The sequence below is a fragment of the Phalacrocorax carbo genome, chromosome 5, assembly GCF_963921805.1.
Source record: "Phalacrocorax carbo chromosome 5, bPhaCar2.1, whole genome shotgun sequence".
NCBI classification, from domain to species: Eukaryota; Metazoa; Chordata; class Aves; order Suliformes; family Phalacrocoracidae; genus Phalacrocorax; species Phalacrocorax carbo.
In genome coordinates, this window is record NC_087517.1 from 65,655,098 (window position 1) to 65,668,511 (window position 13,414).

Below are 13,414 nucleotides of genomic sequence, written 5' to 3' on the forward strand. Positions count from 1 at the left end.
AATAGTTAGTTATTCACTACAGATGAAGGATGGAAGAATACCAATATAACATCATTACCACACAGTCGAAGCTCAGCTGTGTGTTTATTTGCTTACCTCCAGACTTCTTGTATCTTGCTCAGGACTAAGACATGAGCAGTTCAGATGGGTTTGGAATACATTCGTTAACACCTAACTATTTTGGCAAAATCTGGAAAACCTAACGTACTCAGTGTTGATTTTCATGGTCTAATTTTCAAGTTATTTTGTAGGAGTTGACTCCAAAAGCCAGAAAGAACTGGTTAGGCTATTACCTAAAACAGAGGAAATATTCTTATCTTTGGAGAAAAGAGCTCTACAAAGAGTTATATACTTCTAAAAGCAAACCTAAATATATTTTTTACCTACTAGAATTTTAGATGAATGTAGCTTTCAAGCTGTATGTTATATTTTAATTAATAAATCAGATTTTTGTCAAAGAGATATTTAGGACTTTAGGACCTGTCATAAGGGCTGTTACTAAGCTAAATAAATATTTCTGAAGTGAAATGAACATCTGATCTTTTTATTAAAAATACTGTAGGCATAAGTTTGTGATGCTTCTTAAGATTCTTGTTTAGTGGTGAATATCTGAATTAAATTCCCCGTACTCTTAGTCTTTTATTACTAAGAAAAACCCTACTGTTTTCAAAATATTGTTTACTTTTACAAGTCATCACATGCGTAATGTGTTACTTCTCATTTTTCCTAGTAAACACCGAGCAAGTGGGAAAAGGAGTTTACACAGTCATATTTTCCTCTTTATTTTGACAGACTGTACTAGAATTGTATTGTCAAACACCACCACCACGTCTTTTTAAAAATTGTTAGCACGATATAAAATAACAACAGGAACAGAACATAAAATGCAGACTAAGCATAGTCTATTTAGCCAAACTATTTTTGGGTATTTCCTTGTTCCCTTCTTTTCTTTCTGTCTCATCCAGAGCTGTCCAGCTCTTTTCATACACTTTAATTACAGTTCACAGGACACAACTTTACAAACCTCAAGGTCACTTCCTAAAAAAACCCATTTGTTAAGATACAAGCAGTTAGCATGAATCATAGTCAAGTGAAGGGTCCTTCTCCAACAAGTTCTAAGAGCCTGTTAACTTAATGCAGAGATACAGAATTACTATTTACCCTATTTATTCAAATTCACTGGAAAAAAAAACACTTTCAAGTTACACATGTCATTTGTCCTCTGCCTCTGTTAACAAAAGTGAAAATTAATCCATGGTTCCTAATCCTGTTTCTGGACGAAGCGGTTCCACTTCATATTCAGAGACATAGCTTTACATTATCAATAACATTTTTTACTGCATAACAACCTATGATAAATTGCTTAGGTATTTTATATTAAATGCAGACCAAAAAATTCTGTCAAGCTTCATCAATTGTTAGAGGACAAAGGGTTTTTTGGAATTTTGTTTTACACATTTTACATACATATTGTATACCTAAACATGGTATGGTGCTTCTGACTAACAAGCTTTCTCTATTTAAGGAATGCTTTTTGATGTACAAATAATCCATAGTTCTAGTGTGAGATGGTCTGTAGAGAAGCTCCCTGACAACCCAAGGCTTTCTGCAAGACCGTATTTGACCTTGAACTTGGCAACATAGGACTACTCTAAAATGTAAACCATCATTATCATAACTACTATTCCTCTGCACATTTTCATATCCCAGACAGAGCAGCTGAAACAAGAGGCATAAATTTATCTCAGGTCTGCCAGATATTTTCAGGAAAAGACCTCTCCCAAGACAAACTGCTGCTGTTCTTTCTATGTCAGTGTTACAGATGCAGAAGACAAAGGACCCAGAAAGGGAGTGCTCCCTCCTGCTAAGGGCCCCCAGGTCAGTCCCCAGTGTACTCAGTAGTGTAAAGGACTCCTCATTTTTGTTTCCTCAAGCCTGAGTTGCTGCCTCTCCCCTCAGAAGGTTGTTACTACTTAGCAGCAGCTCTACTGGCTGCTCTCTGAGAGACTGTACCCACCAGCACTTCAGCAGATCCTCAGGACGGCAATTTTTTAGCTGCCTACCGTTCTTGGCTTCTCTAGTCTTAAAGGTCAAAAAAAAAAAAAGGATAAGCATGCACAATACTGTTGATAACACTGTTTCTGATGAATCATTTGTGCAACTGATAGTGAAGAGTTGTGCCTTTCATTGCGCAAGACATGGATGCAAAGTGTCACGTATTGCTGCGGCGCCTCCCTTGCTCTTTTGGTTTTGTCAGAGTCCTTGAATACTTTCCAGGTTATTGGTCATGTAATTTGACTTAATTCTTGTAAATTCTTACTTACGCTTTTGCATTTACCAAATAAAGAACCCCTTCAGGCAGGTGTTCCCTGTTGAATATATACAGCCAATTAACATAGAGTAAGCATTGCACTCTGCCTCCTCAGCAAGCGCGGAAAAGAAATATGTATTTCTAACCCCCCTCCAGTGCTTTATTCATGTGGCTCTGAGAAATGTAATTCTATTCTTATTTACTCTGATGAAAATCAAGATTTACTTTAACAAATCCTGTAGAATAAAATGTGCTTAAATTGGATTAGAAACAAGACCCACAATTCATTAAATTAGAATTAAATTCAAGCTCCCATCCTCTAGCTAGGCTTGCCTCAAAGTACCTAGACTTTCTTTCACAGCATTCACGTTGCTGTCAGAAAAACATGAAACACATGAGAAACCAGGTGTAAAGTAACCCTGCGCGACAGTAATATTTATTTCAATTTCTATTGCAGCTTTCATCCAATGATGCTAAAGCACTTTTTGAATATTCGTGCAGTCTCACTGTATTGGTGAGCTCCATTAAGTACATTATGCTCTGAGGCATAAAGAAATGTCACAAACCAAGGACACAGTTCTGCTTTCCTTAAAATCGGTGGTAAATTTTATATTCTATTATAGGCAAATTTTAGATTACAGCTCAAGAATTCAGTTTCTCCCATCAGCTGACAAGACTCCAAACCAAGTCCTGTTATAAACTCAGAGGGGTTTTCCCTGCACTTTCTGCACGTTTTTGCTAACAGTTAACAGTAGATTTTGTTTGACTTGTGTAGAACATATCTTATGCTCTTTCCCAGTGCTAGGGTGCTGACTGAATTCACACAAGGCACTACTGCTTAAGTTGAAAGTACGCTGTATCACAAAGAACAACTGAGCCAATAACCCATTCACTACATCCGAGATTTAGTTAACCCACAGCTGAATTAGTCTTGAATATCAAAATCTAAGAGATTAAATAATGATATATGTTTTCTGCTTTTAATTTGTAGGACTGGAATTCGTTGTGCTGATAAAGCTAGTAGGAATGTGTCTGTGCACCTGGAAAAAGACAACTTATGACCAGCTTGTTCTGAGTACTCAGCTGTGAAGACTAGGTTCTCGTTTGTTTTCTTATTTCAGGACAATATATCTTGCTTCAGTACAAAACCATCTTAAAGAGTGCAGATATTCTATAAATCCTTCTAGCAGCTTGCTTTCAAGTCTAGAGTTAGAATCACAGAATACTTGAGGTTTGAAAAGACCTCTGGAGATTATTTAGTCAACTTATGCTCAGTAGTACTCATGTTATAGGACTACTACTAACCAATATAGGAAACATTTCCTTTTTACACGCTAGAATTAAAGAGAAAATGTGATTCTACTTTTTTTTTTCCTGCAGTAGAAAAATGCAACTATTTATGGCCCACAGTATTCCAGTGCCACACAAAAATCCAACCAATCATACAATTTTTCCAGAAACATTCATTAAGCATGAAATCTTACTGGGACCTAATACATTCTTATACATAGATCTACTGTGGTTGAAATTGGACACTCTTCTATGATTCTATTTTGATGCTGAAAGTTGGTATATATTCAAAAAAAGTCAATGGATGTATGACAGGGTACATTGGTACATGAGACATGAAGGTCCATAAAGATTAATTCATCAGGGAAAGGTCTTATGTCCATGTCTCCAGGTCCAAATCTCCAAAAGTGTATACACACACCTAAATCCTGCAGAAATTAATGAAGACAGGGATCTCAGTGCTTTTGAACATACAAACTTTTTTTCAGCTCCTCTCTTCTGAAGCTTGCAGAGTTCTAACACACACTTGACATCGAAGTTTTTTTACATACAAAGTTATTTGAGCTAATGACAAAGTCTCAAGGCAGAAGGATTAGAAGAAAGAAGGAAGAAACAAATGAAAATAATGAAAGAAGGACAGGGAATCACTCACAGTAGCCTGCTGCTTTTCTGCTTTCTCAGTTGCCTCATTAAGCTGCTTTTGAAAGGCTTCCTGGAGAGATTTCATTTCTTCCCTAGTTTTTTGAAAACACAGAACACAAAATTCATCACAAGTGTCCATAAAGAAATAATTCTTCAGATTCAAGAAAAGGCACCTTTAATTATTCAGAGTAACAGATAGATATCCTGTGTCTATGAGTCTTGCTAATTTAATCATAATGACCTCATGAACAATAGTGCCAACACGAGACAAAAATTACCCATGATGAAAGTTGGCCACCTTTTCTATGTACTCAGTAGCCTGCTGTGCAAAACATCTGCCAGTGTATAATTTTTAGCAAAAAGGATTGGCACCGAAAACATCAGGAAAGCTGGCTACTGAAAACACACCAAAATGCAACCATGCCATTATCAATAAGAACTAATTTATAACTGCTTTAAAATATGTAAGTAAATGGTCTGATAAAATTCAGCCTTCACCTGGCTGTTTCTGGAGACAAGCCACACAAAAGTCAGTAGAAGATTCTGGCATACAACTGGACAAGAAAAAAACCCAATAGGATAGTCGTTTGGGTTGAGCTTCATTTCAACAAAAAAAGCCTTTTGCATTTTCATGCAGTTAGAGAATTTCTTCAAATTGCAAGAACTGCAGCGGGCTGAGCTCCACTGCTGGCCACCTCTTTCTAACCCAACAGCATATGACACATCTTGGAGCTGTGGCTGTCCAATATTAGCTAATACATCATTTGTTTCAAAAAATTCCTAAAATAACATTCCCTGTCCTTATTTTACTGTTATAATGAGCAGAGTCTGAAATACAGACACTGGTGTTTGTAGATCAAAGTAAAAGGAAAGATGGAATTTCCTAGTCTGACAGTTTTCAGTCTGGAAACAGAAAGAGAAGGGAGGAGGTGGGGTCTTACCTTTGCTTTTGGCCCAGTTCCAGAAGTTTCTGCACATCATTTTTGGCTGATGCTTCATCATTTTTCAAAGACTGATAGAAAAGGAATAAATCTATTACCAAACAGATCTTTGATGCTATTCATCTGTGAAATGATTAATTTGGTCCTTGTTCATAAAATGCTCCCAGTAAATTACAGATATTACCACTTGTGAAAAAACGGAGGAATAGCCTGACTTTTCTGTTATCATAACTCAGAACAGCTAACTGTATACAGCTGGTTTTCAAATATTCAATAACATCTGCTCAAATAAGTAGATTTAGAGACAAGCAAATGTCTAAAAGCAGTAGGATCGTATGACAAAGATAAATGTGTATATACAGAAGATAATACTATAGCTCTTTGCTTGTATCTGGATCTCAGCAGTGTTTAGTCTAAAATAACTCATAATTTTGTTGAGTACTAGCTTCAGCTGTGCTGCATAACAAATCCCATTCTCAAATAACTTTGTTATAATGATAAAGTACTCAAAAAAAACCAAAAGAGAGAAGGTTCAACAGGCCACAGTTCATCTTAATTAGAACCAGAGAAGTTTGAAATATAAGATAATATAATACTATAATATAGCACAGCATTGAGACACAGTACCAGCATTCTCCTGTAAACAGATATAGGGATGCTGCTCCTTATATTTTTCCACATCCATCTTATATCAACTTATCAATAAAAATGCAATATCAGGAAAATATTGTCATTTAAAATGGTGTGACATAGACAAATCTCAACTGATAATGAGTCTGAATGTTTTTACCAGACCAACAGACTACATCTGGAAAAGACTCTTAAGTGAACACCTGGTGATTTGAGGACCTCAAATCCAGAGGAGGACTTTTAATCTGTTTTTAGCTCCAAGGAACTAATTTGACTCCAGAGCTAATCTGACTATTGCCCTTTCAGCCTACCCATGACACCCAAAAGTGAAACGGAGAGGTGTGTCAGCTCTAGTTGCAGGCTCATGTAGCACAACGTGTCAGCTAAATTTGTAAAGTAATGCCCTGTGGTAAATCCAGTCAGTCAGTATATATGGCACGTCAGGTATGTCAAGTGAGCAGCTAAACTACACCGAGTATACGTAACTCATCAGCAAGGATGTAACCTGCAACAGCAAAGGAAATCCTTTATAGTAGGTGCCAGGACAAATGTATGGTAAGTCCACTAAGACAGCTTATTGTTTTTCCTTCCCTTCCCTCTATTTTCATATTTCCTTTTTTTTTTTGACTGACCCAAGGGCCCAACACATTAGGCTTACTTTTTCCAAAAAACATCAGTTTTATGTTAAGTACAAGAAAACAAAACAGTAATTATTCACATATTTAAAAAAACAGCACCCTATATTTTGTAATAAATAGATATCAATATGAAAAAAATCAAGGTAATTAATCCTACAGAAACCGAGACATAGCCTAACCTGGAGGTTTACTTTAATTCCCTCAAGTTCTTTAGACGTCTTTGAGAGTTGACGAAGGATATTGCTCCTTTCCTTAAAGACTTCTTTCAGTTGTCTTTCCAGTTCTTCATAGCCCTGTCTAACACAGAAAATTAAAGCATAAGATCTTCTCAAAACATTACTCAATACATTTAAAAACAGTCTTAGTTCATCCAAATTGAACTAATACCAACACGCTTTATAGATTCCAAACTGGAGTATGTCCCTGTGCCTCTATATAACAACTTGATTTCTCCTAATGTAGATAAATGTTTTATATGTCAAAATGATGTGCTGCATCTGAGTATGCAAATTATCAGACTGAAACACTGTGAATGGTGTATTGTCTGTGATGAACAGGAGATGTATTTAACATGAATTATGGTACACAGCGTGGGATTTTTCTTATTTAAAAGATGTTCCATGCAAGAAACGAAGAAAAAATTTGAAAGTATTAAGTTTTGTGACACCCAATAATCTGAGGGAAGGATGATTCAGATCTATTTGAACTTTATAGAATTTATTTCACTCCATAATTTCCCCCCGTTTAAACCTCCTCACAGTATAAACTAGAACTGACAAATACGCTAAAAGAATCAAACCTAATTATCAGTTAATGGAGAAGTCAAAATATTCTATCCTTTTCAAAATGGTAATTCTTACTTGGAATGTAAGTATACATTTTAAAGTTTCTATAAAACCCACAATGAAATAAATCCAATGCATATTGGTTTAGGTTGAATGAAATACAGATTCAACTCTCATACCCTATTTCAGGAAAAAAAAAGCAAACATTACAGTTAATTCTAAAGCAACATACTTTTTCATTTAAATTTGTCATTTTGAGGAAGACTGATCAGTGAATTGAAACATCCATTCCTTCTAAAACTTCACTTTAAAATAATTTTCTTTTTTTTGCCCTTGCTGTACCTCTGGTTCTGAGGGGGGAAAAAGGAACGTCAACTCTGTAACACATCAGTACTCTTTTATTATTGGACCCATGACCTTGAAGTTAAACAGGAATCTTAAGGCTCCTTTAATGGATTTTGAATACACAAGTTAGCAAGAAACTCAGTAAAGCAAATTAAATATGCTATCTCATATCGCTTTTGTTTATTTTAGCAATAGACAGCCCACAAAATATGCTAGATATATGAAAAAGATAAAATTATTCTATAGTAAAAGATACTTTGGATTCCTAGGAGACATTAAAGTGAATCAAATGTCTCCTTCATCAACACAAGACTTTAGGCAAAGAATCTTAACATTATATTGAAGTTTCAGCAATAATTATATTCAGCTTTGATAGAATGTTGCAAATGAAAAAGGGTAGAGTTCTTTGAGTTTGCATCTCTAATGAAACACAAAACATTTCCAATTTCTGCTTGTTGCTGCAAAATACGAACTGAGATGTTTTGGTCTGCACTGTAACACCCAACATTTTCAGTGAAGACCTTCAGCACAATTGCTAGGTCGACTGTTTCACTTTACAGTAGAAGTTCTCTTTTAGAGGAAAGTTGAAAAGGAAAAGAGGAGAGAGAGACACACACACACCCCAACACCAAAAAATGTTAAGCTTTCCAAGGATGGTAATATAAAAACTACAATCTTTCTAAATCGTTCCATAGCTGGTAGATAAAAAGACCAGCTCTAAGTATTTTTTTTTCCCTTTACAAATTTTTTTTTCTTTAAATTTGTGGATTAACTTTATTTCAAGGAACTGTGGTTTCAGACAATATTGACTGTGTTACTCTACCAGGGGAAAGGAAAAACTGCAGATGCAGTGGGAGAAAAAAAAGTGCCTCTGAGAACAACTTTAAGAGACTCAGCGTAAAGTCAGTCTAAGGAGATAATGCCAGGACTCAGCTATGAGTACCTACTAGTAACTAAACAGCACAGCACACTTACATATTTTGGTTATACTTGGTATGGATAACTAATGTTACCAAAAATAAATGATCTCAAATAGAGGTCATGTAGTCAAACTCATCACGGATTTACAAGAAAATCCATATGCCAAGATTTTGAACCTTCCAGAATTTAACATTATTTACATGGAGAGTTTGGTTCAAATTTTTCTTTCAAGTTGAATGAAAGAACCTACTGATATATGCATTAAATCTATCCAGTGCTAGAATACCTGATAAATATTAGCATTCTGATTGTTACATGAAATGTAAATAAAATCTCCTACATTAAGTTTTATATAGAAAAACCTTTTTGTTACCATTCCAGCTATGGGTGATTTTAAACCAGGTATACATCACTGTAAAAGAGCTGGCTCACCTCAGCGGTAGTAAGAACATTATGTGTAATCAGCCTGACAAGCTTCAGAGAATACTCCTGTTTTAATTTGCTGATGAACAGAGGTCAAGGAGGAATTTCCTCCTGCTAAAAGTAATCAGGTAGTTTCAGTATGGTCATCACTTCCATTCTGTTTTAAGCGCCATGAAAAGTGTGCTCGACTTAATGGTCTCTTTTGCCATTGAAATGCCATGCTTTTGATTAAAGTTAAACCCTGCATTTAAAAAAATTACCTGCAAGTGATAACACACTCTTAATGATCACTTTAAAGTACCCCCCCCACCAATTCCAGTTTACCTTGAGCATTTAAAGGCCATCTGTCCCAAGCAGAAGATTTTGCTGCCCCATGGGTGTTCAGTTGGCACAAATTTCACTCTGTTGTCTTGTAAATACTGATACATACCAATCAGCATAAACTAGAACATTTCCCAAATTTTAAACTTAAATTTAATATAAACCATGCCTGCACTTATACTTTCCTTCATATTGTATTTTATGAGACACCAGGCAGGAAGGAGCAGCCTAAAAGCCAAGAACTTAACATAGTGAGTCACAAAATAAACGAAACCCTCAGAACTCTTAGACGACAATTTTAAAAAAGGAAAGAAGAGTGAAGATCCAAGCCAGATCTATCAGATCTATTAACTCTCAGATCCTCAAAAGTTTTAAATTCTGGACAATATTATCTCTCATATCAAGCTTTGACTCTTAGCACTGCGTCCAAAAATAGTGTCCATGTATTTGAAGACAGTAAAATTCAACTACGCACCTGTGTGAAAGCAAACAAACCCTCAGATTAGCTCATCTCTTTTGGTGACCTCAATTTCCCCATAGTAAACTCATATCATTGAGACCAACAAAATAGAACTCAGGTGAAAATTGGTGGTCTAATCATGAACCACTTACATTATTCAAACACTCTCACCTTCTTCCACAAAACTGAATGTGTCTTCACTTTTACATTTTCTTTAAACCCAGCCTAGAGAACCTTGTTAATATTAAGAAAAGGTCCATGGTTAATTGTTTTTCTTATTCTTCCCTTTGACCAAAATTTGGGAGACTCAAAATTTGATAACCACTCTTTGGAAGGTTTAACACACATATATGCAATATAATTGTAAGTGTGGATAAACAGGCCATTCTAGAAGAAGTAAAATCACGTTTCCACATCAGCATGCCCACACTCTGCAGCTGTGCTATTATATGAAAAGAACAGTGTTTTCTTCTGAAGCTAATGTTAGAAAACATTATTTCCATCATGACATACTAAGATTTTTTTCATATGTGAAAACATATGAATCACAAAATATATAATCAGAAATAGAGATTTTCATCCTGCTTAACATCAGCAAACTCCTCGGAATCTGATTAACTAACAAGAAAATTGAGGTGCTTGAGAGTGTCCAGAGAAGGGCAATGGAGCTGGGGAAGGGTCTGGAGAACAAGTCTGAGGAGAAGGGGCTGAGGGAGCTGGTGGGGTTTAGCCTGGAGAAGAGGAGGCTGAGGGGAGACCTTATCGCTCTCAGCAACTGAGAGGAGGCTGTAGCGAGGTGGGTGTTGGTCTCTTTTAACAAGAAAGAAGTGATAGGATGAGAGGAAGTGACCTCAAGTTGTATCAGGGTAGGTTTAGATTGGATATTAGGAAAAATTTCTTCACTGAAACAGTTATTAAGCACTGGAACAGGCTGCCCAGAGAGGTGGGAGAGTCACTATCCCTGGATGTGTTCAAAAGACACTTAGATGTGGGACTTCAGGGCATGGTTTAGGAGGCCTGGGGGTGTCGGGTTGATGGTTGGACTTAATGATCTTAGAGGTCTTTTCCAACCTTTATGATTCCACGATTTGTTTTATGACTATATCCTTGAAGAAGAAGAGAGCCTGATAAAAGGGAACATCCCACCTCAGGAGACACTGAAAGCTGCATGAGGAATTGTAGTCAGTCAAAACTACGGTAACTAGGGCAAAGGTAAAGGCAGCAAGGGGAGTTCATGACCACCAACTCAATTCAGGACTGAGAAGACTTGTCCCCCTACTCCTGTAAGAAGCATGCATGATAATTTGCATAGCTAGTGAGGTTAATTAAAATACAGCTAACCAATAGTAGATGAGATAATAATTACTAACCCATTAATATGAATTTAGGTGCATTTTTACTAGTCATGTAACAAGATAAATACCTTTCTTTGTGCTGTGTGCTAGCTTTGTGGAGTTACCACCTAGTGCCCATCTTTGTGCAAATATGAAATGAATAAAATAGCTCCCCTCTGTGTGTATTTTGGCGTACTGCACAGCAGGTGAATGAACCCACTTTTGGGAAAAAACCCATCATGAGATCCCAGCAACTTTCTGAAATCTTCCAATCCTCAAAAACCATCAGGGTTCTCTATTCATTCTCTCTACTCGCTCTCTACTCATCAGTCTACAGGTATAATTAATGTGGCCAAAGTAAGTTAAACCCATTCCTAGGAAACTCCACTAAGTAATTATATACAGATTAAATCTGTTCTCCAAATATTAGGTTACACCGTTCTGCTAAATAAAGTGTCATTAGCAGCATATCCACCTGGGATTAAAATGAATATTTATCATTTTAGCCGACAAATGTGCTTTTATAAATGTCCATTGTGAAACAGAACAATTTAGCACTGCTCTGTATGTTTCGCTTTATTATCAGCCTATTGATGTACTGTCAGTGTACATTCCAATATAATTTGTTTTCAGGGAGTGATATTCACTGATAGTTTTAAGCTTAGTCAGCTATTTTGGCTCTTCTATTATTCTTACTGACATGATTTAATAGATTATAGTAAACATTTCAACATATTCTAATTTTCATTATGCAACAGAGACAAAAGCCTAGTAACTAGAAAGACTTGCACCCCAGAGATCACTCCACCTCTGACTGTTATTTCCTTAAATATTAGAAGTTAAGCTTTTAGTCTTCAAAATAAGGACTGAGTTTATTTCTCACTGAATAATATTTACTATGTCAGGACAAAGTAAAATTCATTTTATTTTCCCACTAGGTTTACAAAGCCTGTCTTTGAAATAAAACTTTTATGAAGATTTCAATTATTTATGGTACATAAATGTCCCTGACTGAAAGGAACCCAACCCTTAAAACAAAGAGAAAATTGAAACACAGTCTGCAGTTTAAGACATTCTTAGATAGATGTCTCTTTCAGCAAATCTGTTGTCAAGTTACATTCCTCAAGCCATTCATTCTTCTTTTATATCTTTCCTGCTATAATTGCAGTTAATATCTTAGGGCATCCTACTGTAAATTCTAGGAAGATTAGGTCTGGTGATGAGAAGGTCAAAGCCTCATGGGTTTGACTGTTTTTTTAAAGCAACGATAGTTGTGAAAAGAGTAGACTGTATTCCTTTTTTATGCATCATAAACAGTAAATACTGCTTACAAAGTACACTTGCAAAGTGCATGATTGCCCACGTGTTGCTAAAGCAATCCTTTAAAGATTTTCCAGGTGGCAGATGTGCACACATGAATGGGGTCTATATTCAAGTGAGAAAAAGATTAATCACAATTCTAAATCAACATATCTAGAAGTTGAAGGTAAAAATCTTTAAAACTGTAAAATAGGCAAACAAGACAGAAATTGCTGACAATGATAATGGAGCATTGCAGTGCTGCTTTTTCTCCCTCTCTAAACATGAGCATTTTTTATCTTGCAATTCAGAGAGAGGGATGTAATTTATTAATGATCAAAAAAATGATCAGGTTATCTAAATAAAGTATGCAATATATGTTATACGTAATACATAATATACTTTAATAGTATCTAACCTAATTTTTTCTGATTTCAGTCAATTCTGAATTAACAATGACATTTGGAAAAAAAATCATATAACCATTAAGTTGATCAGCAGATAAGCTCTTGTTGAAATCCAGCCTTCATCAGATACAACCATTCTCTGTACTCAAATGGTATTTTCATTATGTGTTTTGTATTTGGGCATTATCTAAACACTGTGTTTCAGACTCAGAAAGGGGAGCAATGAACACAAAAACTTGCAGATTTAGGGCAACCTGAGTAAAATTTTTATTTATCTGACCTTCATAATTTGTGCAAAATATTTGGTGGAATGTTTCACTCCCACCTACTGAAAATAATGTATGATCTTATGGCCCAGGCTTTATTTATTAACAGTTCAAACAAGAATCACACTGTCCGTACTTATATGACTATAGTAGGCTGTGACCACCTAAGTAGACTTAAGTGCTCGACCTTTTCTAACTTTAATAGCCCACACAATGTTAGCAGTGCTGGTGCATTTTATTTGGTTTCTAGGCAGCTAGCAGCCAGAGAATCAGGCCCTTCACACCTATTTCCTCTTACTTTTTAATGCACTCATCGTAAATAAACCAAAACAATCTAGTGTCTTTTTAGCAGATTATTCGCTGTGTAGAATCAGTGACTCATCAGGGAAAAGATGCAACTG

General features: G+C 35.9%; 1 protein-coding gene across 1 annotated transcript in view; it reads right to left on the minus strand.

Annotated features, from left to right (window-relative positions):
• The window catches only part of LUZP2 (leucine zipper protein 2), a 201,334-nt gene that overhangs the window by 101,123 nt on the left and 86,797 nt on the right, over positions 1-13,414 (minus strand). The window contains exons 2-4 of the mRNA XM_064452844.1: positions 6,632-6,749; positions 5,185-5,255; positions 4,254-4,335 (exon numbers count right to left, since the gene is read on the minus strand). Coding sequence (XP_064308914.1) covers positions 4,254-4,335; positions 5,185-5,255; positions 6,632-6,749 — 271 coding nt within the window. The remainder of the gene's footprint in view (positions 1-4,253; positions 4,336-5,184; positions 5,256-6,631; positions 6,750-13,414) is intronic.